General features: G+C 42.5%; 2 protein-coding genes across 2 annotated transcripts; both read left to right on the top strand.

The window, feature by feature from the left end:
- The first annotated feature begins 219 nt into the window (after positions 1–219).
- On the top strand, positions 220–16,930 carry efna1b (ephrin-A1b). Its single transcript, XM_018680490.2, has 5 exons — positions 220–4,645; positions 5,723–6,149; positions 14,868–15,163; positions 15,271–15,459; positions 15,609–16,930. The coding sequence occupies exons 2-5, from the start codon at positions 6,052–6,054 to the stop codon at positions 15,728–15,730; spliced, it is 705 nt and encodes a 234-aa protein (XP_018536006.1). The 5' UTR covers positions 220–4,645; positions 5,723–6,051; the 3' UTR covers positions 15,731–16,930.
- A 2,769-nt stretch (positions 16,931–19,699) lies between these two features.
- slc50a1 (solute carrier family 50 member 1) lies at positions 19,700–24,263 on the top strand. Its single transcript, XM_018680489.2, has 6 exons — positions 19,700–19,922; positions 20,235–20,312; positions 20,408–20,531; positions 20,671–20,832; positions 22,946–23,065; positions 23,159–24,263. Exons 1-6 carry the CDS (start codon positions 19,855–19,857, stop codon positions 23,264–23,266), a joined length of 660 nt encoding a protein of 219 aa, XP_018536005.1. The 5' UTR covers positions 19,700–19,854; the 3' UTR covers positions 23,267–24,263.
- Positions 24,264–25,818: the final 1,555 nt, after the last annotated feature.

Raw genomic sequence — 25,818 nt, 5'->3', positions numbered from 1 at the left:
ATTATTTATATGAGTAATATGGTTTACAGTGATTATAGGACAAAATACTGTTTGATAGCTGATGTTGTTGGTTTATCTAAAATCCTGCAGCATCTTTTTTTCAGTTTGAAATTCCTTCCTCCCTTTACACTTCATCATATAAAAGTAAATAAGTAATATTGAGAAACTAGTGAGAAATCTTACTATTATTATTAAGAAATATGCATGAATATATCTCAGACCTGCATGACAAAGCTCTTATTCTCCATTAAGGTGATGAAACTATAAGTTGTTATTTCAGAGCTGCTTATTTGGTGACAAAATGCCTGTCTTTTTCAATTTACTTTAATTTGACTTTGTAGTTAAAGAACAGGAATGTCACAACACTTTCTACTCACTTTATATTCAAAGGCAGAACAAGTTCCTCATCAACCTACATCATGTCTCAGCTGCAGTCTGATCAACTCTATTGTTGGCTTTCCAAAAGAAGGGCATCAGAGATGCATATCATCATAACAGAGCATTTCACTGCCAGGAGAGAAGCAAGCAATCTCTTTCTTACTCAAATGCAATTATGAACACATGTACCCACATACAAGCACACATGTAGACACAGTCATGCACACATGAATACACAGTTATGCACACATGTACCCAACAGCCGTGCATGCACACACACATACACACAACCGCCCACACACACCCTTGGAAGAAGCCACTCACACTTCGCCCCCATAGAGTACATGTCAGTCCATCTGGGATCATTAACACTATGTTAATGAATATAGGGCTGGGGCCAGGAGCATGTGAGGAGAGGAGAGAGAGAGGGTACAGAAAGAGAGAGAGAGAGAGAGAGAGAGAGAGAGAGAGAGATAAAGAGGACAGAGGGTGGGAGGATGGAGAAGGATAATGGATTCTCTCCTAACAAATGCACTGCCCGAGGTACTTGTGTGGGGGAAAAAAACAGAGATGAGAAAAGATTGAAAGTGAGTAGAGGGAACAAGAAGAAAACTGGACCACACCAAGACAGAGGAAGTGGGAACTGACACACAGCAATAGAGCATAAAAGAGAGTGAAGGGAGGGGGACACGCTCAATAGTTAGTCATGTGAAATGAAAACAAGAAAAAGTAAAGTAAACGGAGAGAGATGTACTCGGCACATTCTGGCCAGGGGCTGATGAGGGCTCCATGGAAATAACTGAACAGATGAACAGAAGAAAGGGAAGGAAGGAAAGACAGCAGAGACAACAGATGAGGCGAGAGAACAGGCAGGGAGACAGACAAGCAGATACAGTATAATAAATGATGGCAGAGGCAATGTGAGCCTGAGTAGCGTGGTTAAATATTTCACTGGGGCTTGTTTGTGCTTTTGTGTGCCGTGCTGTCTGTATGTGTGTGTGTGTGTGTGTGTGTGTGTGTGGGTTTGTGGGGGTATGTGAGAGTCCCTGGGAGACAGAAAAGAGGACAAAGCAGCGGGGAGAGAGCGAACGAGAGAAGTGTGCCTGTTGACTGGGCAAGTTAATGATTCCTGTGGTCTGAATAGTGAAACTGTGTTATTGTCCAGGAGTGAGGAGGTGGCTCATTTACCTCCTGCCGTCACACACATGCAACATTGTTTTAGTTTGTTTGAGTGAGTGTCTGTGGCTTGTTTTTATACCTTGTTCGCTCATGTGCTGCACATTTGGAAAACAGCTCAGCCTCCGTGGCAGCTTTCCAGAGGATGCTCAGAGACGAACCACCACGAGCTTATCACGACCTTGTCACTGTGAGAAGAAAGATTTGCCCCCCTGCTGGGCTAAAACTAGACACATGGAGTGCTATTAAGCTGAAGTGTGCCTCCCTCTCTTTGAATGGGTGACCACCTGTATGCAGATGAATGGGTGTGAATAGGGGCCAGGAGACATGCCTTTGTGGTGCCAGAGAAGAAGCAGCTTGTCAGAGTGTGCCGCTATGAACCAGAGGGCCAAGGGCCCACAGGAGGCAGGGGATAAAGGGACAGAGGGCAGCAGGGTGACAAGCTGTCCATGTGTAGATGAAACAATGCCAAGCGTTAACAAGCCTAAGCTTGAGGTAATAACAGAGGTTGGGTGAACAAAAGGCAAACGTTTGAAATGCAATCTGTGATCAACTAGAGTCACTAAGGAGCATGTTACGGTGATTTAGCCCCTTTAAGCCCCTTTGTACCCTATATTCATTCTATCATAATGTTGACTGTTCATATGACCTTTTTTTCCAGTGCTAGCTATGGTTATTCTCTTTGCGGAAGGTTAGGGAGGAGAAGCTCAAATAGTACATCAGTAGCGGTGGTAGAGGCTCGGGGGCATGACACACAATGACGTGACAAAGTAAGGACATAAAAAAGAGACAGAAAAGCGATCAACAGGATAACATCTCGCTGCATCAAATGCAGCAACAATAGAGACAGCGGCAGGGATCAGAGCTCTCTTACACACCTTTAAACGCCAGTAAAAACCTGTGCAAGTACATGCCTGTGTTTGGGCAGATGTGTTACTACCCTCACCTGAACAACAACCAAGCAGTTTCTCCTATCATCCCTGTTTGGTTCCTGTTATTTTTTCAGTGTGGCTGACGCCCAGTGTTTCCATCTGCCTTTTATCTATAACACCCATGACATCTGTCACTTTCAAAGTTTCACTCCACCTCCACCTTGATTTATTCTCTCCTCTCTCTATTAAACACTCCTGTTTTATATTTCTGTGTGTGTGTGTGTGTGTGTGTGTCTGAAGAAACTTCTCCAAATCTTGACATAGAGATCCCTGACCAGCTCTGATCCCTGCCTGGGGCCGACAGGATGAGAGTGGAGAGAAAGAAGCTGAAGAGAAAAGCAAGACTGAAAATTTAATAGGCTGAGGGGGATTCAGCCCCCCCCCCCCCTTTTTTTAAATAGCTGTCTCCCATATATCCTTAACCCCTCTTATCAAAACATTTATTCTAGCTGGGCTGATACTTCTCTTCTTCTGACACCATCTGTTTTTGTTTTATGGATCTCTTCACTCCCCAAAACTCCTATGCGTTCCCCTCCAATAAAAGATGCATCAGCATTTGGTTGAGACAGTAGGAAAAAGAAAATCAGGCATCGCCAGGTACATGCAGCACCAAATGCTCTCTCAGTTTTCTTTTACTTCATTACGCAAGTTATGTAATTGCGGGATATCCGTAGCACGTTAAACAACTTGCGGCAGAAACTGAGACGCCTGGAGACAAGTCCCTAGAAAATAAACAAGCTGGTTTGTGTTTGCTGAAAGGTTTGTACGGCTGTCAAGTCTTCCCCCAACTTCCTTTAATCCACTTTTAGAACTGTCGAGCTTTCTATCGTCTCAAACACTTTTTCTGCAAGTTGCTTTTTTTTTTTTAGCCATCCAGTTTTCTCTGCTTTACTGTGATTCACAGAAACCCTGGTCTTCCCTGTCTATGCGCATCTGTGTGTGTCTGTATGGGCTGTGGGAGGATTAAGTCTCACTCTGAGAGTTATACATGGTTTCCACTGGCAACAACACCATCAAAAGAGCCGACAGGGAAGAGCTACATGTTTGTTTGTCTCTGTATGTTTGTGTACATGTACAGCAAGCATACAACATACTGTATGTGCACGGGTGCGATAGGAGGTCCCAACCGTCTGACTCTTGGCCACAGCAGTAGCAGAGAGGAGGAGTATTTGTGGGTTGCGATTTTCTAAATTTGTGTTTTGGTCTTGCTACATGGTTGGTTATGTGTTAGATGAAGGCATGAGGCATGAGGTATGAGGAGATCCCATGTATGAGCAGCGGAAGTCTGCTGGCAACGAGGAACACTTTGACAGTCAGTCCTCGTGTTGTGTATGAGCGAGAGCTGATGGATCATGTTGCTGGTAGTCTGAAGCCGGTGAATCACTGACTGGTTTGGGAGCTGCTGGAACAGTATTTGCATTTCAGTCGTTCCATAGAGGAAATCAATACATATGTTTAAAGCAGTTTATAATGTCATTAGGGCTATGTGGAAGAAATTGGCATTACATGAATAGTTATTTATAGATTAAAATTTTTATCATGAACTAGATTTTTTACTTACACTGTAAGAAATTGTTACATTGACCCCATTGCTCCAGTTATTCTTGTTCATGCATTATGCCACTTCATCACTCTTCTTCCTACTCATTTTTTTCCTAATTTTTAGGAAGACATTATAGAATGGAAAAGCACCATCAGCCATGATTAACCCCCACTGCCTACAGGATCCACAGTCACTGTGTGTGTGTGTGTGTGTGTGTGTGTGTGTGTGCGCGTGTGTAAGATCCTCTCAGAATGCCAGGACTTGTGTGTGCTTGCCCAACCAAGCCTAGGGACAGTCAGACACTCAGTTTGTCTGCACACAGAATACACACATGCTCACACATACACACACACACACACGCACACACACACACACACACACACACACACACACAATGCCCCCTCCTGTCTCCCTGCAGCTCTGGAGCTCTGAACCAGCTAACCTGGGCTGGGCTCCAGCCCTGCCCGAGGGAAGCCCTCTCCTGCTGGGGCCACAATCCTGCTGACACCCCATGGTCTGGACTTTATCCACTCCATCTGTGAGCTTGTTCTCTACAGTTACCTGTCTGGGGACGCAGCTAAGGAGAGACCACCAGATTAGAGAGACTGATAAGAAGGTAATAATTCTTTATTATCTGACAAAACGTAACTAGTCCACCAGCGTGCCTAGACAACAGCAGCAGCCTGCAAGAACACACACACACACATCTCTGCAGAGGGTTCTCAAGTGATTGAAATACAACCAGTGGGACAATCTGAGCCAAAAGCCCTACAGTATACAATATATGAAATAAATCCGTCTTGGCAGCATTAGTGTAGCAACATATTTATAGCTTGATTTCAAAGTGCACAACAAAAAAAGACTGCAAAACAATGCAGTTTAATACAACTTGACAAACTGCATTACAACACATAATAACTAAGCAAGGTCCAATGAATTATGACAGACAGTACGTCACAAAACAATACCACACAGCCCAGTAGCAACACCTTACAGTGTTACAACACAACAACATGGAACACAATAACCAACAACAACAGAAGCCAACCTACGACACTGGCAGTAGTAATTTACTTGAATTAGTAGCTAGACTTTTAGTGGTGGATAGTAACCTAGTGCATTTAACACACACACTGTGCCCAAGCACAATCTTGAGGTACTTTGCATTCAATGATACTTCATACAGACACACAACTATATTTCAGAGGAAAATATATTAGACTTTTTATTAAACTGCATTTATTTCAATTCAGATTTTACTTACAAAACACGTGATCTGTTTATAAAATGACACAATATTATAGATTAAATTTACCAAATACTCTGTACCCTAGTTTTTATTACATAAATGATCATCCACAACTGCCATTTTTATCATTTGATGTTGTCTTAGATGTCTCATGTGTGTGTACATATTCCCCTCTCATCTCTTTACTATTTTTATTTTTACATCGGATAAAAACTGCTGACAGCTGACTTTGTTTTACATTTATATCATTATTAAATTTCAATCACTTGCCTTGTAATAAATGATATGGACTTTTAGTGGTGAGCTTTTTTCTTCACGTTTTCACTTTTGTGGTTTATAACTTTCTTATCAGGGTGATTTTCCAGTTTATTTTATATTTCTTTATTACGCTCTTGCTAGGTTGTTTTATGGGTTTGGTAGTAAGGTTGTTTTTGTGTTTTTCAGGTCTGAAGTGCGGGCAGCTGGAGCGAGAGTCTCCCGTGGCTCGGCTGGGCGGAGAGTCCAGGTTGCCTCACTGCTATTGGTTTACCGCACTTCGAGGGGTGGAGCCTCTGCCAAACAAAACAGACAAGTTGCGCTTCTGTGAACCAGTCAAGAGTAGAATACTGCCAGGTCACACTCGTCACTTTGAGTTAGGCTTATTACTACAACAGGCGCGTAAAATCCACGTTCGTTTGCCGTGCGCATACTTCATCAATCTTCAACACCAGTAGCCGTTTTAAATTATCCTTCACTAGCTGAACTTGTTGAGGATCCCGCGGAGAAGAGAAGCTATGGATATGGCGTATCTGGTGTGTTTGGCGCTGAGCATCGGTGCTTGGTTCGCCTCTGCGGAGAGACACAGCGTCTATTGGAACAGCTCGAACCCAAAGTAAGTGCCGATCTGTGTTTTTTTTTTTTTTTTTTTTTTTTTGCGTGTATGTACCCTGAATGTTCATGTGCCTGTAGTATAGGACAGTTGTCTGAACGTGTGAGTAGCTGAAAGTGGTTGAGCAAAAACTGCTCTGTCTGTGTGGCTGCGTGCGTTTCCTGCTGCGTCCAGGGACGAGTGGATGTAACTTTGTACTTCCCTACGATTCCACACTTGTTAAGTCTCATCCCATATCCCATATTGGCTCTGTGTGGCATCGAGCCTCTTTAGCAGCTACAACTAAGAGCCTTTTGTTTTCATATCATGTGACAATTAAAGGTTCATGTGACGTTTAAAGTCAAGCTTGTGTGTGTGTCTACCTTTAAACTCGCCTGAACAGGATTGCAATTATAAAGCATTAGGACCCATACAGCAGCAGCAGCAGCAGGAGCAGCCGGGTGTAAAAGCAGAAGATTGGGTGCGGATGCCCAGACAGATGGACAGATTCACCACTATATTTAACCGCAACACACAGACACAGACATACTCTAATAGTAGAAAATAGACTGACGAGTATGAACTTGGCCGGTGACGCTGTCTGTAGGGTCTGCACCTGTGTATGTGTGTATACAGTGTGTATGTGTCATGGAAAGTCTATTAATGAATAAGAATCACAGGGGGTTGAGTTTATTATCTGTTTTATGCAGAAGCCACATCAAGAGTCATCAAGAGTACGGTAAAGTGGTTTCTCGTTGGGAAAGAGAGTGAGTGTGTGTGTGTGTGAGTCAGACAGAGGCATATTGTTGTCTGTTTTGTGTTGAGGTCAGAAATGTAATGCTATCCGACCACTCAGCGGGATCGATGGAGGTTGACAGACGCGCAATATCGCAGCGCGATTTATTGAGCTTTTAGCGCGAGAGACCCCGACGCTTGAGAGACAGTATTATTTTATAACCGGGCTGAAACAGAAGGACCCGTCCCCGCTTCTCTGCTGTGTGTCGAGATAGGTCGATTAAAACCCGCCACCGAGACGAAACAAGGGCAGAAGCCATTATAGCCTTTTAGTCTTTGTCTTGATTACATTACTGGCTCTCTAATTGCCCTTTAACAATGACAATAGACGCAGGGCTAAAAAAAAGAGCTCCACAACAAGGAAAACAATTGTCCTGATAATTGGATGAAGGGGGTTTAATGGAAAAGTTGTTTTCGTCATGAGCAGTGCTTATGTCATGGGTTAGTCCATGTGTGACTCAGAGGAGCAGGGTTTGATTCAACCTGAGTTCTACACCTGACTCACTACAGACAAGAGGGGAGGAGCTCTAGTCCAGGTGAGATAGAAGGAGACAGGTAACTTCACAGAAGCAAACGTGAAACCGGAGTCTTACTGGTCAAAGCTGGATAAAAGAGGAAACAGGAGCCTCAAGTTAAAGGCCGATGAACACAAAGCGAAGGCAGAGAGGTGGGGAGAGAGAGAGAGAGAGAGAACATTGGTGGTCTAATACAAAGTCAGATCTTGTGTCTGCTGACTCTAATCCGGCCCTGGACTATTTCTGCTGTCAAATGGGAGTTGCATAACCAGAAGAAAATCATAATATAACACTAATCCCCTTTTTGCTCAATGGCTAAACATAGACCCTGACACAGACAGGCACAAAGTTCACACATCATCAACAATTCACACATCACAAACGTGAATGAGTGAATTCAGTAGTGGCTATTCTGTTTCTGCTTCTCTTATATCTGTCGGATTTCCTCCACCCTCTGTTGGACCAAAACCTTTCACTTTCTCATTCTCTGTGGTTCAGATACGCACACACACTTTTGGGGAGTCCCAGGAAATAGATGTTCTCAGAAAGTTACTGCCAGAAATTTGCCACCTGTAGGATATTTTTGCCACGTTTTACAGTCTAACTCTACTTTAATCCTTCATTTCCAGACTCCCCCTCTAACACCCCCCATCTTCCTGTCGTTCTAATTTCTTTCTCCATCATCCGTCTTGTCTATATGGGCTTCCTCCAGCTTAACTAAAGGCCCACCTGCCCCAAATCATCCCCAGTGATCAATCTATCACCTGCTTGGAGGATTACAGAGATCCATCAGCGGCCTTTGACGGCAGCGGGCCGTGGATAATTGATGCTAATTGATTCTAGGTCTGATTGTGAGTAGCAGTGATTTGTCTTAGGTAGAGGACAGTGACCAGATGGCAGCAGTCTGCCCATTCATGTCGGGGAGTATAGAGGTGTGAAGCATTGGCACGACTTTAGGTGTGTGTGGGTGTTTGTCTGTAGTGTGTGTTCACTCTGGCTTAAATCCGTGCTTCAAAATCACAGTAGGGATTTTATACCCTGAGTGTGTTTATGTGTGTGTGTTTGTGTAAGTTTTCCTACATGACAGGTGGAGAGGCATGTTTTTCTCAGTCTGGTCCAGTCTTGTTTTTAACTACATGTCTCTGCCTGTGTCGACTTTATGAGTGTGTGTGTGTGTGTGTGCAGATGTTTGTACGAGAGAGAGTTTGAACTTGCGCTGCCCTTAACCTGCTTGTAACGGGAAGTGATTTTATTTTTGTTGTGGACTGAGAGTACGTTTGTGTGTGTGTGTGTGTGTGTGTGTGCGTGCCCCTGAACGTCAGCGTCAAATAGGGAGTGGCTGTTACCGTAGGCACATGATAAATGTGTGACTCACACTCACACACTTTGGGGGGCAAGAGGGAGGACTGGGATGTTAATATTAGTTACAGCCAGCATTCCATCCTGCAGTTACTATACTCAACTCTCAGCTGTGTGTGTATCTGTGTGAGAGTGTGTCTGTCTCTCCCTGAACCTGTCTGTTCTTCTCTCCATCTTCACTCCTTTTCCTGTCTTCTAACAGCTGGGTCTGGCCACTGGCCCCAAGCATCCATCACCATACTAACAGATTCAAGTACATTCAAGATCTATTCTTATTCTATTCTGTTCTGAACAGATATGGAAGCTATTAACACTCTAGCCGCTTTTCTCTCTGTTATCTCTGCGTTATTTATCTGCTTCCATCCATCCCTAGTAGCGTAGGTTTATTTTTCATGCACCCAGTATCTGTGCAAATATCTTTATCAGGAGTTTGGTGTAATATAATATTCTGTTTATCTCCATCAGTGTCTGGCTCTGTCTGCCGTTTTGCTGTAATCGAGAAAGCCGGGCCTGCTTTGACACGTACATGTGGCCTTTAACGATGAGCTTGGGCTGAGGGTAGTTGATGTCACCACCACCACCACCACACACGCCACTCCTCCATCCTTTAACTCAAACATTTTATACATTTTGTTCCCTCTCTCTGTCTCTCCTTTTACGCTCATTATTTACCCCTCCCCAGCCCATGTCCCGTCTGGTTGTTGGCCTCTAATCTCACCAGAATGAGAACACACACACACACACATGCCCCCCCACACATACTAACATAGATTACAGACGGCTTGTAATCTGACCATCTGACCCATAGACACAGGCTTCATTCTATATATATTTATGCTTCTGTGATCCTCTGATGTAACTTCTGTCTGTTTTATTACATTATGTCCTATAGAGTGTGTGTGTGTGTGTGTGTGTGTGTGTGTATTTGGGTAGGTGGGTTATTGTGTAATTGTTACGACATATATATGTATAATCAGCCTGTAGTTGTCAATGTGGATCACTGCCAGCTTAATCTCCCAGATAAAATCCATCCTACATCAGAACAATCAGTTACAAGCAGGATATCTCCATATAGCTCCTTGCCGATTCAGTATTGAAAGGCTTTGTGTTTATTCCCTGCTGATATAACTGTCCTGTTACCTAACACACTTGCACTCATACCTTCACACATTATAACACACAGCAACACCTGGGAGTTTTAGTGACTACATGCATAAACTACAGTATATACTTTATATCAGTGTTTCAGGTCTATAGACATCCTCCTCTGCTGTCAAAGTATCCATGTACCTCTGTTTTCTCTCTGCTCTTCCTCTCGCTTCCTTATCTGTGGCCCAGACTTCCTCCCTCCCCCCCTCCCGTCTCACTCTCTCTCTCAATCAGTCCCCCTCTTTCTCACAGACCTTCCTCTGTTTTTGCCCCAGTAGTTTTCCACCGGAGGAGGACAGAGCACTTCTCAGCCCTGGTTCTGCTATAACACCAGAGGGGACGTTGTATGTGTGTGTGTATGTGTCCACTGGTCATTCATAGCATTTCAGGCATACCTTGGCATTGCTGTCGACCACATAGCCCACCATCGCCCCCTAAAGGGCAGAATTAACACCTCTGCTGAAGTATTTGAGGATATTTTGTTGAGCATCAGTTTATCTAAAATGTATTCCAATTTAAAAAAACTTTTTAAAAATCAACATTCTTAGAAGTCCATGAACTTTTTCCCTCGCTCCCAGTTAGACAGACAGACACAGGCACGCAGATTAACTCTCTGTGACCCCCCAACATATTAAACCAAGCATGATACCATTTGGCCCTCTCCTATTCATCGAAGACAGAATGGGAGGCTACAAAATGGGGGACGGGGTGAAAAGATTTCTGGGGCAGAGAGGAGGAGGGGCTGGGGAGCAGGGTGAGAGAAGGGTGAACCAGAGAAAGGGATTTGTGTTGAGAAATTAGCCTGGATGAAGAGCTCTGGTATATTATGTCAGCGTTAAGAGACAGGACAGAATAGAGGACTGGGAAAGGGGGGGATGGGCTAATTTTGGAAGAATAAAGGAGAGGCAGACAGAGGGAGGAGAGAGTGGACAGTGATGGATGAAGGGAAGGGAAGAGTTTGGGATTAAATCAGTGAGAAAAGGCAGTGTTGACATTTTTAAAAGCTCTCGTCCTGCTAGGGCCAAAGAGATTCTCAGTGACTTAACTATCACTTTGGGGCATGCACATACAGATATGTACACACACATTTGCAAAATACTGAATTCATAATCCTGTGGGGACAGAAACACGTAGAGGAAGAGGAAGAATGAAGGTAGATTGCATTGGAGGCTAATATAGAAAGACTTTTCAGTGTATATTAGATTGGATTTTATGGAGTGTCCCACTAGTGAGCAGCTAAATCCATTAGAACCACTGACAGCTCCTCGGCCCGTGTGAAAGGAGGTGTGCATCTGCCATGCCACGGCAAATTAATAGGGTATTAAGTGTACATGTCAAAGTAAAAGTGTGTGAGAGTGCGACTGGAAACTTGATGAGCGAGCCCTCTGAAAACACAGTAAACCGTCCAAACCGCAGGCCCCCGCCATGGCATTCCAGTGTGTGCACACTTACTACTGATTACCTGCAGAGCAAATGGTGGTGGTGGTGGTGGGGGGGGGGGTGCATCTGTTTAGTGGTGCTGACTCGCTTCGTTGGTGTGTTGTAGGTGTGTGTGTGTGAAACAAATATCTTCAGCGCTGACTCAGATGGTAGTGTGTGTGTGAGAAGTTGCGACCCTGAACTCTAACCCCCTGACCCTGGCTGCCAGTTTGAAACGCTCCCCAGAGAGACACTGAAAGACAGAGTTCCTGTGTCAGTTGTTTGACCCAAACCAGTGTGAGCTCAGGGGACAAATGGAGGAACGGCAGGGTTGTCAGGGAGAACGGGGAAAAGGAGAGAGGGATGGGGAAAAAAAGAAAAGAATAAGAGCAGTGCAAGGACAATGGCAAGACTTCAAAGCTCCAGTGAGGGGAGCCAAGTGTTGAACAAGTCACCTACTGTCATAACCACCAGCGCTCCAACTATTTTACTATTTTATGCCCTTACCACACACACACGCACACTCTCACTCACACACACATACCTTGTGCAGTGACGCAAAAGCTAGAGTAACTCCATAGTGAGAAACAACCACCTTCAACCTTCGCTGTTTACCCACACCTCAGTCACATGCAAGAAATCACAAACACTCATGCACACACACACACTCAAACACACAAGAGGCTCCAGTAGGCCTTGATAAACAGATGTGCTCATCAGCCTAGGGCATGAGACGCCCTGAATAAGGGTCTTCAGAGAATCCCTCCCATGAAAACATGTGCATGTGCACACACACAGACAAACCAACACACAGGAAGAAGAAGAACCTGTGTGGAAAGTAGGTTTGTAACAACTTACACACCTGGCTCTCAGTCTCACATACGACACTGGTATCACATTAATGCGACTCTCACTCTCCCGAGAACTGCCAGTCAAGAGGAGAGGGAAGACGCTGGGAAGTCTCCAGCATTTGAGAGCTTTGATGAGTGAAGACATAAAGGTAGAGAGCGTGAGGAGTGTGCAGGGAGAGGACTGGTGAAAGACAAGGGTTTCTGTAAAACTCTGGCCTAGTTCGACAGGGAGCTAGAGTTTCCCCAGTTTCTTGACTTGTGCTCGCATGATGATAACATAATTAACAGCAAGAAAGACTAATTCAAGCATAAACAAATCTGGACAGTCATATGAGCACACATATTACACACATCCACAGCAGTCAGGGCAGTGAAAGCTCCACAGGGGGTAAGGTACAGGGGTTGAAGGGGCCCTGTAGCCTTCAGGCATTCTGTCTTTGGGGAGGGAAAGGGTATAATTACACCCTATTCATTCCTTCTCCCCTTCTTTTCTAGAGAACACATTGGCCCCAGACCTCTAACAGCTTTTAATTAGCCAGACCATTGGAGGAGAGGAGGAGGGGAGGTAGTGAGGAGGTGAAGAGAAGGATAAAAGGAGAGTTTTCTTAAAAGCGTGAGCCGTGAATGAAATTAGCAACAGAATCTGTTTTTGGTGGCTTTTGACAAGCCTGTGTTTTCATGCAGAGGGTGGCCAGGCCGCTAACAAGGACACAGTGTGGGAAAAAGGTGTATCCTATACAATTTAAAACTATTCTTTACTTCAGGGGGGGAACCACTAGAGATCTTCAAGCAGCTTGTTTTCTCTGACTCTGTTATTACTGGTTTCACTCAAAGAAAACAGAAGAGAGGAATAAGACAGAGCAGAGATTATTTGGCCAATTAGGTTGCAACAGATGTTTCTTTTTTCCCTTTTACTCAATCACTTTCCCTGGCAAAAACACATATATACGCACAAGCAAAGGCGTGCACACCTACACAGGAGTGCACACACTTACAAAGAACCTTTTCTGAGAGAGAGTGGTGATTGTAAGTGGAGGGTGGTGATCAGCCTGTTAGTCCTGGATAACAAGTGTAGAGCTGTGCTCAACTAACAAAGCATGTTTTGACAGGTAGGCAGCACTAACCAACATATGCACACACACACACAAATACAGAGGGAGGAAGGAGGGGTTAGAGGCCCACATTTGGAGCCACTGTGTCTGTGACTTGGCCAGGGGGGTCCTAGCAGGAGCCACAACAACAGGAGCCACAACATGCTTTGATGCTGGGGCACGCGCACACACACACACACACACACACTTACAGCACACATAAACAATAGCTGACAGACAGGAGCTGTTGTTTTTGTCACTTTCACTCTCTCTACAACATAATCTCATACAAACACAAGCATACACCAGCAGTCATTCGGTTTAAGCAAAGATTGAACTTGCAGATTTCAGTTTATTTTACCCGAGACGATGTAATCGGAGTCATACGCAAATATCAATCTTTCTTCACCTCCTGGCTCTCGGCTGATCTCACAGCACGCCAACCAGCCGTACATCACATGTACCAGCATAGAGCAGCCTCCCTTGCATCATGTTTACTTTAAAGGAAAGATATATTGGTAATATGAAACTAAAAGTGAAGAAACCAGGTTAGAGTTCATTCATCGTCTCAACAAATCCATTCCTCACTGAGCAGTAGCTATTTATTAACAAGAAGTAAAAAGTTCTACCTCGGTGAAAATGCAACACAACTCCCGGAGTCCTGCTTTTGTATTCTCGCTGAACACCATTACCACAAATGTGCAGTGGGACTGTACAGGATTTATGGTTATTTTTCACCATCTCTCCATACCTCATTAGGACACAGGGGGAAACAGGGATAGGAAGTGAGCAAAGAGGAGACGAGAGGGCTGAAAAAGAGCCATAAAACTAAATGAAGGGTAAAGATGAAAAGGGGAGAAGGAGAGCGACAGTCTGGCTGTCTCCACCCACTGTGTCTTTGATGAAATTGGAGAGAAATTGAGAGACAGAGATATAGATAGAGACAACAAATTAGGGTGTGGAGTCTTGCAACAGGAGCTGTGTTCAGGTGAAGAGACTAGTGAGATGGTTTTAAAAGACTTGACAGAAAGAGCTGCTGAGTTGTACAAATAGAAAAGTCATCCTGCAGAGGAGGTGAAAAGACAGATCATGTGGAGGCGGTGAGTTGTCATTCAAAATCTTGTCTACCTGTAAACAGGTGAGGAGTGAGAGTTTCTGCTGAAGGCAAAATGGGGGGAGGAGAGAAAGAAAGGTGTGTGTGAGTGGGATGGTGGTAGGGCTTAAGGAGATTCAAGGTGTGTTTTCTCATTCAAAAACAAAGTGAACAAGTCCGGCCTGATCAGGCTCTTTCTAATTCTGTCACAGTGATGGGTTTGCACAAGCAAACCGAAACACATCGGCACATCCTCACGTGCTAGCCTTACCTGTGTGTTAATGCGTGTGAGTGAGTCTGTTTTTTTTTCTGTTTCTGCATGTCTGTTCGTGATAAACTCTCATTATTATTCCCAACATGTAAATTGTACGAGCCAGGGTGTGTGTTGAACACGTGCTCAAAGCAGACGCCTCCATATGTGGATGAGGACATTTGTCAGTAACCTCCTCTCTCTTCCTGTCTCCCTGCAGCTTCCTGTGGGATGAGTACACAGTGGAAGTACGCATCAATGACTATCTGGACATCATCTGCCCCCACTACACCCACGGCGAGGTGCCATCGCACACTGCCGAGCGCTATGTGCTGTACATGGTGGAGAGGGAGGATTACGACGTGTGTAAACCTCACTCCTTCGACCAGCTCCGCTGGGAGTGCTCGCGGCCCTTCGCCCCTCATGCACCCGAGAAATTCTCAGAGAAGTTCCAGCGCTTCACGCCCTTCACCCTGGGCAAGGAGTTCAAACAGGGAGAGAGCTATTACTATATCTGTAAGTGTCATGTAATACAGCAACGCTGTCTATTTTTTTTATCAACTTCTTGTGATCCTAAGAAGGTTTCTTGTATTGAACTTTTCCCTCTTTCTGACTTTCTACAGCCAAGCCGATGCATCACCATGGCCAGGACTGTCTGAGGCTGAAAGTAGATGTAGTTGGGCATAAAGGCTCTGGAAAATCTCACCCAGACCAATCCAAGGCAGAGGAGAAGGGGAAAAGCTTTGACGGAGGAAAAGTGAAGTTTCCTGTCGCTGGAGGAGTCCACAACCCCTCCAACCATCTCCCAGCAGGTGAGGATTCTTCTACAAAATACCAGACAGATGCAAAATAGTCACAGCAGTGGTGTGTCTAAGACTCAGTTGGGTGTGTTTGCCATGCCTTAATGATGAAATCTGAAACTGACTCACCCTTCCTTTTTTCTCTCTCTCTCTCTCTCTAGATGATCCTGCTGTGATGGAGCCAAACGTCCAGAGGAGCATCGGGAGTTCAGGGGCACAGCTGGTCTCCTGTTCACTCTTCTTTACACTGATCTCAGTCTTATTAGCCATGATGCTACACTAAAGGCTGAACATAAGAAAGACAATACTAACCCAGTGCTGGTCATTGGGACCATGATCACTCAGAGACTTTTTTTATACACATTTTTTTATACAAGCAAGGACATGTCAGTGTGTGTGTGTGTTTGATGTGTTTGTTTGCATGAATGTGGAGTGTGGATCATTCCAAAGAAGAGGACCTCAAAGACGTTTTTTTTTTTCTTTTCTTACTTTATTACAAGGATGGATTCTCATTTTTTGACCATTTTAAGATGCACACTTTTTTTTCAGTCATCACGAACAGAACTGGAAGCAAACTGATCAAAACACGAATTAATGTCAGCTTGAAATTGACAAGAGGAACACATAATCCTCATTATTGTTTTCAGATTCTCATGCCATTGGTACAGCTGTGCATTGTATTAGTGATCTCAAACCATCGATGTCAGTTTTCTTCCTCTTCATTATTGATTGTGTATTGGAAATGTTGTTGGCTACTGCCAAAGTGGTATACGTGCATTATGTAGGATTTTTGTCATGTAGCACTCAGCTCCCTGTTCTATCTCTTTAAGTCTCTGTTGAAGCACCACTGTGACATTTACGCTGATACAAAAGCAGACAAGTTGAGTCGGGTGCTGCAGTTGTGTCTGACATCACGCACATTATAAGACATACAAGTGAACAGATTGTCTAATTTAAATTAGTGGTTCTCAGCCAACAGAGCGGAGAACCCTTTAAAGAATGATTATTTTACATTTAATGTTTTTTCACAAAAAAAAAAAAGCCCAAATGATCAAAGAAAATCACAAAAAATGTGTCAGAATTCATTTGGATCCTCGTGTAAGTCATAATCTCCAATCTGTTGCATGTGCTGATGTAAGTGGTCAGGAGCCATTGATCAAACCTAAAACTAGCAGAGGGTCAGGGAGCTGAGCTTCTTCAGTACTTATGGTTCTTCACTCATATCTGCTGTCTCGACAGTATCATGGTATGGTACACTGGCTGATGTTTGTAGATGTGATCCCACTTGCGCATTGTCAAACCTCAAACTGAAGGGACTTCCCACGATATATTTGTTTTTTTGTTAAACATACTTGTCATTTTGTAAATGTTTATATGTAAATTTGTACATAGAGAAAACTATAAGAAACTGTTTTAAGATGTGAAAAATCTTTAGTGAAATTAAAAAAATTGTGACGTAATAAAAATATCTGTCTGGTTTTTATCAGCTCTACTGAAGTTTATTTTTGCGTTAAACCTACTTTGGATCTTGAAATCCCACTGAGCTCATTGAGATTTTGATGGATGACACAATATTTTGGCAGAGATATCCATCTCCTACCCGATGAAATCTCTGGTGCCCCCCCCCCCCCCCCCCCCCCCCCCCCCCCACCCCACCCTTCAGACTGGTCTTTACCCAACCTCTATTTTCTCATCCCCTCTTCTCTGCCCTCTCTGTCTTTCATCCCTGGTGACATGGCCTGCCCTGGCTTGGATTTCACAGTCTGAAAAACAAACACGAGAACCGAGAGGGAGGAGGGCGATGAAGGAGCGATAGCGCGGGATAGTGTGGGGAGAGAGGCCCACAAGCAAACTGACAACCGGGTGTGAAGGTGTCACTCTCGCCTCCTCTCTCACACTTTTTCTCTCTGTTTTTGCCCTTTCTTTTTACTGCTCTGTACATCCTCTTTGGAGGGAAAGCTGAACATCCGTCTACACCGTGGCATGTCAGAATGAAGAGGAGTGCAAACGTTCATACCTGCAAACCTCAGAGCTGACTGAAAACTGTCAAAAGTCACTCTCCCCTGTAAAACCATGCAACATATACATTCAAAACCAGAACATAAAACGGAACTGTTTGTTTTTCCATGATCACGTCATGGTTTAAATTCACTGTTGATGATCACACAGTCTAAGAATTCTTGTTGCAATGCTGCACCCGTGTATCTGTACAGTAGGTTAATGCAGGACAATGCTGACCTATGCCTGAAAGAACAGACCAAACATGGCAGTATTCACAGTACTGTCAGTTCAACATGATGTCATATGTTCAGAGTCCTTTGAAATCTTTTACTTGCATATATTGTAAAGGTGAAGTTACAAGCACAAGTCCTTCATTAAGTTTCCAAAAGGTACTAACTGTAAAAAATAGTTTGTCATTGTCAAGTTGCACACAGAACACATAATCCAAATGTATCACTTGTGAAAATCCCCCAAAACTAAAAAATTGTAAAAGGAATCTAATCTATAAATGCCAGACAAAGATAGATATTTTGTTTGTACAACATTGAAAGGAACTGCTACACACACAAAAAGAAAAGAAATTCCACTTTAATAACATGAAGATCCAACATAAACCAGAAAGGTAATACTGTTCTGCATCTGTACAGATTTGACATTAAAAATAATGTAATAAAAAATTAAGCGGAAAAAAACGAAATGTCAAACAGATGCAAACTTAAAAATAACTAAAAGAAAATGAAGGAGGAGAAGTGAAAAAATTATACATCAGAGACTGCTGCTAAAGGTCAAGTCTGAGAGCTGTTGCAGGAGAAGCGAGTGAAAAAGGGTCTGTAGCAAGAGATTCACAGCAACAGTGCTGAAAGCCTCATCCACTCTACTTTAGGTGATTAGCATTAAATTCACCTGAACTTTTCTAAATGGAAGGGCAGCTGTAGTTTAATGTTTCACAACTTAAAAAAATTAATCCTCATCTTAATTTTTGGATGTAATATCCATGAAATGACACTTATGGAATAAAATTAATCATGAGGCAGTGTGTTTTTAATTATTTCACAGTAAAAATATTGCATTTTAAATTTTGAAAAACCAACAGTATATGCCTGTAATTATGTAAACTAATGTGACCCTTTCAAACAAAGCTTTGTCTGCCTCTGATTGCTTGTGTAATTCAGTGTAGCAGAACTATGTTTCTTCTTCTCTCCTGTTCTATTCTCTAGTAATTTTGTATTGACTTTCATGAGCATGGAGAACGCGGAGAAGACGCATTAAAATAAGAATGGTCCAAGATCAAATAATGCAACTCAGCAGGAACTTTCATTACAACCCTTGACCCTCCCGCTATATGTGTCAGTTTCATTATTTCCTCAGGCACCCAGAAACCAACCAATACTCTAGAGCTGAAATGAATGGCTGACTAATCATTTAGCAGATTGACAGATGATAAGTAGAGGCCATTTTGATTGTTGGTTAATCCTTTAAGTCATTTTTAAAACTGTTAAAGATCATTTTCTACCAGCTTCTTAAATGTGAATTTGATAGTAAATTGAACATCTTTCATTTTTTTAATGCTGGTCAGACCAAAAAATGAAACAACAACAATAAAAAAGCTATTAGAATATGTTAACTCAGGCTACAGGGAATATTCATAGGAATTTTCTGCTATTTTATACACTGAACAATTGTTTGCTTAAAAAAATAACTGTCAGATGTAGTGATAATGAAAATATAATCGTTGGTAAGGGCTACAAGATGGATGGAGGACCTGTGATAATTGATATTGTACTTAAGTGTTGCAAATGTCAGATACAAATGTCGACCCAAATGACATGGAGTAAACCTGTGGCTTCTGGGGCCCCTGGGTAGATGCCCACTTTCCCAGATGGTTGTTGAGCCTTGGCACTAACCATGAGGAATAAAGTAAACTTGTTGTGTAAAATAAGTGGAATGCCCCTTTAATTGTCCCCTTACGTTGGGTACCTCTAATTTAATAAGACAGTACTGATATGAAAGTAATGCATGCATGCACACATTACATGTACACGTATTCGAAAACTATTTTGATCCCAAGAAAAATACCGTGCATCCGTCACATTTCAGTCAAAGTCCACGAGCCTGCTCCGGAGCCTTCCAAATCCTCACAACGCGATGACGTAGCGCGCAACGTACACCATCGTTTCAGCATTCCATTGGCACAAATCCATCCGGGTCTCTAGCTACGCAGCCAATCATAGCGCAGAAACTCTGAGTTTACTGATTACAAACACGGAAATACAGTAAGAGAAGGAGGGCGTCAGCGTAGTTAGGGTCCATCTGTTATTTCATGCAACCTAAGCATCCGCGATTAAAAGGTGACATTGCGCGTAAAATACCGAACCGGGTGGTGCATTAGACTTTCCCTCCCGCTCTATGGATTTGTTGCAGCTTCTGTCATGGGCCTGCATCGTGTTTACAGTCGGGATGTTCTCGACTGGACTGTAAGTTGTATGGATGATTAATGATAAGCAACATGGCATTTTTCCATTCTTATCCCCCTCTGTTACTTTCAGTTTGGTAGGTAGAAAACACAAGGGCGGTATTTTAAAGATAAATTTCAAAGATGGCTGCTAGTTGCACCTGGCTGTGTAAACTAATTTGTGAAGAAACAAATTGTACCACACAGATAAAGTGATTGTCATTCAGGAGTATTGGTGTTGATTCTTGCTTTGTCTACTTGTTTGTGTGTGTGTGTGTGTGTGTGTGTGTGTGTGTGTGTATATATGTGTGTATGTGTTTGTGTTTGTTTCTAGGACCGACCTGAAAAAGATGCGAGAATCCAAAAGTGCTGACAATATCCAGTTTCTCCCTTTCCTCACCACTTGTCTTAAGTGAGTGTGTTTTTGCACAGTTCCACTATGATCGCTTCAGCGCCGACGTTGTCCTGCTCCGGTCAGTGCATCTGATGCTTGTCTTGTTTCCATAGTAACCTGGGTTGGTTGTATTATGGGATCCTGAAACAGGATCAGACGATTGTCCTGGTCAACATTATCGGAGCTCTCCTCCAGATCCTTTACATCATCATGTACTTCAACTACACAAAACAAAAGGTCGGTTCAGATCTGCAGAAAACACCTCACTGAGCATAGATCCAACTTATTTAAGATGTGACAGCTCTGCACACCTGTTACTCAGCATCTCCTTGCGTGTGTGTGTGTGTGTGTGTGTGTGTGTGTGTGTTTATTTCAGAGGCTGGTGATGTCGGAGACTCTTGCAGCAGGGATGGTGCTGACCTGTGGCTGGTTCTACTTCACCACGTTTCTTCCTGAGGGAGACACACGGCTCAGCCAGCTGGGTTTCACTTGCAGCGTGGTCACCGTCAGCATGTACCTGTCCCCACTCACCGACCTGGTACGGCTTGCATGCATTACAGACAAACACAGCATACAGACGGAGTATGTGTCATGTGACCTTACCCCTCTCACTGGACTCACAGACAATGCAGAGACCAAATGTAATGTGCTGCAGTTTAGGACACAATTACAGAACTAATCACAAAAAATACCTGCTAATATGCATAAGATCAAACTACCATACATAAGTGATGAAACAATTAGTCTCTTAATTAATTATTTGATGGACAGAAAAGTATCTGTCAACTCTTTAGTGAATGAAATATCTTTTAAGTCTTTTCTAAAATGAAAAGACCAAACATTTGCAGGTCCCAGACTGTCAAAAATGAGAATTTGATGCCTTTCTCTGTTTTATATCACAATTAATTCATAGTTTTGTCGCACAAAACACGTAGCACATTCACCATTGGATTGAGTGAACAGGTAATCAGTTCATCTTAGTTCACCTAGCTGTTAAGTGTAAGTTGTCATTCATACAGAACTTGTCCTGGCTGCTTTTCTGCTCAGTAATTCCCAGAAAAACCAGTCAAATGACAACGGTCTGCATTTCAAAGTGCAGCAATAACACTGTGCACTCCATCACCTCAAGACCTCTGCAATACATGGTCCATGCTCTAAAAAAAATTATTTATCTAAGAATGGTAAAAAGATGAGTTTTAAACAAAGAGTAAATTTTACCACTACAAGTACAGGATTTCTCTGAATAGGAATCAGGAATTAATTCTGTACAGTCTGCAAATCATGTCTTCAAGGGGCACTCATATCAAACTTCACAACATTTGCTGAAACACTAACTGTATTCTGTGTAAACGACTGTAAACAGCATGTTTTTGCCTTCCTCTTCATGTCAGTTCTGCACGTGCAGCTATTTACCAGTGAAGGAATAAATCCCCTGTTCTCTCCCTTTCCTTTTGTGTCTTCATATCATCTTTTGGTTCTGTCTACTATCCTGTTTGTCTCCTTCCCCCCCATCTGCCCCACAGCTCCGAATGACCCCGAGTCAGTTTCCTGCCTTTCTTTCCTTCATCTGTGTCTTCCTGTTATTCTCACTCTCTGTCTGTTTGTGCCTCATCCCCTTGGCTACATTTTGTTTTCTCTGTACAGTTTACATAATATGTTGTTGGTATTACACAGAATGAGTAAACCTAAAGCCATCCTTGCACAGGCCATCTTTCCTTAAACAGTACAGCACATTCCAGATGTGCCTCTGGTATTTAAAGGGAAATTCCAGGTTACATTCATAGTTATCACTTCTGTTTTAATAACACAGTTGTACTCACCAGCTTAATTACCAAGATGTGGACATGTGGCGACATCGCTATAAGGAAATCAGATTGTGGGAAAAAATCAGTTAGACAATCATGCTGGTTTTAAACACACACTTTAGATAGTCAGGCCTATTTGGAAGAGAAAACAAAGGTGAAAGGTTAAATGATTCCCCAGACTCTCCACTTAAATCATATATCACACTATACAAGCCAGCTGCTTGGATTTGACCTTTCATGCTTGCCATAGTTGTACACACTCATGGTTTTCCTTTGTACTAAGTGATTGTTGCTGACATTTTAGGTGAACTCACTCTCAGTTTTGCTTCCAAAGAAAGTGGGTAAAGTGGCTTGTTTACAACTGTCGTCTAACTGCTGGTGTTTTAAATGTCCTCTCAGGTCACAGCAAATACTGTGGTGAGTCAGAACTACTTCATGCAGTGTGTTGTATAACTTAGCAATGTGGAGGCAGCAGAACAGGCTATAAACATGACATTGACTTTATATCATCATTATACCGTGGCAAACACTTGCCTATTTGCACATCAAGCAGGCAGAGCATCCTTAGTATTTATTTGGAGTCATTATTCAGTCGGTTTATCAAAGCCTTTTTTGCTGAAAGCCACCTCCTGCTGCATCTGGAAACAGGGTTGATATGACTGTACCAAAACAGTAAAGTTAAAGCGCTCCACAGAGCTTAGGGAGAATTCATTTGTTCGTCACCTCAGTTGACATGACATATAGTAGTTTGATCTATTGTAACTATAAAAACATTGATTAACACATTGTTAAAGTTTATTTGTTAACTAACTGTTGCTGTCCTCCGTGTCCTCTCTTCTCTTTTAGGTACAGATAGTACGTAGCGGTAATGTGCAGTGCTTGTCCTTCCCCCTCACTGTAGCCACTTTCTTCACCTCAACCTCCTGGGTCCTCTACGGCCTACAGCTAAATGACAACTACATTGTGGTAAGACACACCTGTAAACAAAACTTTCAGCACTGTTTCCTGATTCAAATGAAAACTGCTATCCTTTTTTCTTCCTGTTTGTGCTCATTCCAGGTTCCAAACACACCTGGAATCTTCACCAGCCTCATCAGATTTTATCTGTTTTGGAGATTTGCGTCTGTCAATCAGAGCTCGCCTTCCTATAAGTCTATGCAGATATGAGGACATGAGGGCGATGGTTATGAAAACAGAGAGATGACAGGTTTGTTGGCTGCAGTGCAGCTCTCCCATCATAGAATGAGACAGAGTCACATGACGAGAAACAAACTGTCGCTGGGTGTCACCACTTATAAAGTGGAGATAATGTCTTGCATCTGTTGACTTAGTCAGTTCAGGGAGGTATACAAAGGAGTACAGTTACTCATTTAAGTGAATTATTATGTTGTCAGTTTAATTCAGCTGTTTTTTCTTCTGCAGTTATTTTCTAAACCTGTGTCTCCTCTCTGTGTCTTTCAAGTGCCTTCTGTTAGATCATGTTTGCCATTAAAGCTCAATGGCATTTACTGATCTATCAACAGACCTGCTATCTGTTCACAATCCAGTGTATTGGATTGAATCTTCCTCACTTAATACGAGCCAAAGATTTTGTGGAATTGTAACTTGTTGGCTGCTAATTTAATATTACAGATAGTTTCTCTGTTCCTTGGTATAAAAGTAGTATGAGGCACTGTACCATATAGTTTCATATTTTTCACCACAGCCTGGTGAAGCGATGATGATTTCATATCTGTTTAGAGTTGGTACTCATGCCTCTGTATCATCAATATTGAATATCAGTAGCAGTGAGTTATATTTGTTCAGAAAAGTTTTCTATATATTTTGCGTCTGAATCTTTTTGATACGGGATGTGTGTGTTGGGCTTATGTCCAAGATAAATATTGCCTTATATTGTTATTTCTATTTTTATAAGTTCTCGTGAGATTAAGTAAAATGCAAGACGAGACTAACACCATAGGATTTGTTTACAAAAAGGAATAATGCTTATTTTTCTGGTGGCTGGTTATCATGGGTAATAAAGTTGTGCTTGTTTCCTCATTGCTATTAATAATAAGGACATACGTTGTGCAAATTGAACAGCTGAGTGTCAGTGCTAATTCATTCTAAAGGATGTAAGATCTTTAAAGGTGCCATGTAAATAAATTTTTATCTTAACCATCAATGACTTTTATTTGCTCATTATATATATAAATATAATATGATATAAAGTTGCAAACCAGATGAAAATGAAACATTTTTTGTTTCTCACCAAAGCTCGAAAGCCGCACTTGACCCTTGAAGTTGAAAGATTTGTGCTGTGGTTTGGAGGTTTTTGTTTTGGACACACTAATGAGCTTACATGCAGATGTGTGGAGATAACTGTGTGTGATTGGGGTGGTTGTGCAAGAGAGACAAAAGCTTGTTTGATGGTGCAGCAGTGCGAATGAGCTTGTTTGTGTGAGTATGTTGATACAGAGAGGGCAGTGGTGGGAAAGGCCACGCCAGAGGTTCTCATCCCATGTGTGTGTGTGCGTTACATTGGCCTCTTTTCCTGAGCTCAAAGAGCCTGCCCCCAAAGAGCACACACAGACACAACATAGTATTGTGCTGGAATTGAGTGTTGTGTAGTAGAAAAGCTAAGCTGAGAGGAGATAAATGAGCTACAGTTGAAAGAGAGAACAAGAAAGAGAAGGGAAAAACTTTGAGCAGGAGATTAGAAGGCAGAGAGGAAGAATGTATATATGAGACAGTGGTAGGACACAGTAAAACCTGGGACAAGAATCAAAGAATTCCAAGGAGAAATTTAAATTTGGCTCTTCTATAGTTTCTATAGATTCTATAGTTGTGTTGTAACATGTCAAATTTAATAAATCAAGATTAAGAGTCACCAGTGATGCTAACAGTTTGCTGTAAGACTGTACTTGGTTACTTTTTTAAAAACTAAATTTCATTGTAATCCACCCAAAGCCAAAAATGTCAACTTTATTTTGGCTCTAGAGTCAAAGGTCAAAAGTCAAGGTATCACCAAAGACAGTAGGATTTATCCTCTTGGTACTATGAACACCTATACAAAATATGGTGCCAATTGACATAGTAGATGTTGAGATGCTTCGCTGAATAAATGAAAACTCTGAACTGCCGCTTGTGCCAGAGGAAAAGTTAGAGGATCACAGAAGTCAGTATAATTCATCCTCTGAGGACTATGAATGTCTGTGCTGAAGTTCATGGCAATCGTTCCTGTAGTTGTGATATTTCAGTCTGGACCTGTACTGTCCTGACAGTGTTAGAGGCTAGCCACTAACATGGCTAGAGATAACACATACACGAATAAAGAAAAAAGTATAACTTGTGTCAAAAATAAGAGAATTCTATAAATCTGCCTAGTTCTAACAGGATGAAAGTTCAATAAAAATAGATTTATTAAAAAAAAATTGGGAGTGGATTGTGCAGATGAGTGAGTCAGAGTCTTCAGGTCTGCTCTTGACTGGGAATATAAACCAGCATGTTCTGATAAACAACCCAGATATAGTCAGCGATAAAGTGGGAATAGAAATTAGTCATTTAGGAGGAAAAGGAAGGTGGGGGGAGTTTAGCGGTAGGAAAAATTAGTAAATGATGAGTCCAGGAGAAGATAAGGGAGTATTAGGTGTTGTCCATTCTTCTGGTGAAAAGAGATAGACATCAATAAGGTTGGAGGGACAATGCATGGAGTCGGATAGACTGGCCAGACACACCCC

The sequence above is a fragment of the Lates calcarifer genome, linkage group LG15 (genome assembly GCF_001640805.2).
Source record: "Lates calcarifer isolate ASB-BC8 linkage group LG15, TLL_Latcal_v3, whole genome shotgun sequence".
Classification (NCBI taxonomy): Eukaryota; Metazoa; Chordata; class Actinopteri; family Centropomidae; genus Lates; species Lates calcarifer.
This window is presented reverse-complemented; position numbering and strand designations above follow the sequence as displayed.

Excerpts from the sequence above, each read along its gene's own strand:
- efna1b (XM_018680490.2), top strand. The coding sequence starts at position 6,052 with ATGGATATGGCGTATCTGGTGTGTTTGGCGCTGAGCATCGGTGCTTGG. Across the intron at positions 15,164-15,270 it reads AGAGAGCTATTACTATATCT|CCAAGCCGATGCATCACCAT; the intron begins GTAAGTGTCATG and ends GACTTTCTACAG. Across the intron at positions 15,460-15,608 it reads CTCCAACCATCTCCCAGCAG|ATGATCCTGCTGTGATGGAG; the intron begins GTGAGGATTCTT and ends CTCTCTCTCTAG.
- slc50a1 (XM_018680489.2), top strand. The coding sequence starts at position 19,855 with ATGGATTTGTTGCAGCTTCTGTCATGGGCCTGCATCGTGTTTACAGTC. Across the intron at positions 20,313-20,407 it reads TTCCTCACCACTTGTCTTAA|TAACCTGGGTTGGTTGTATT; the intron begins GTGAGTGTGTTT and ends TTGTTTCCATAG. Across the intron at positions 23,066-23,158 it reads TAAATGACAACTACATTGTG|GTTCCAAACACACCTGGAAT; the intron begins GTAAGACACACC and ends TGCTCATTCCAG.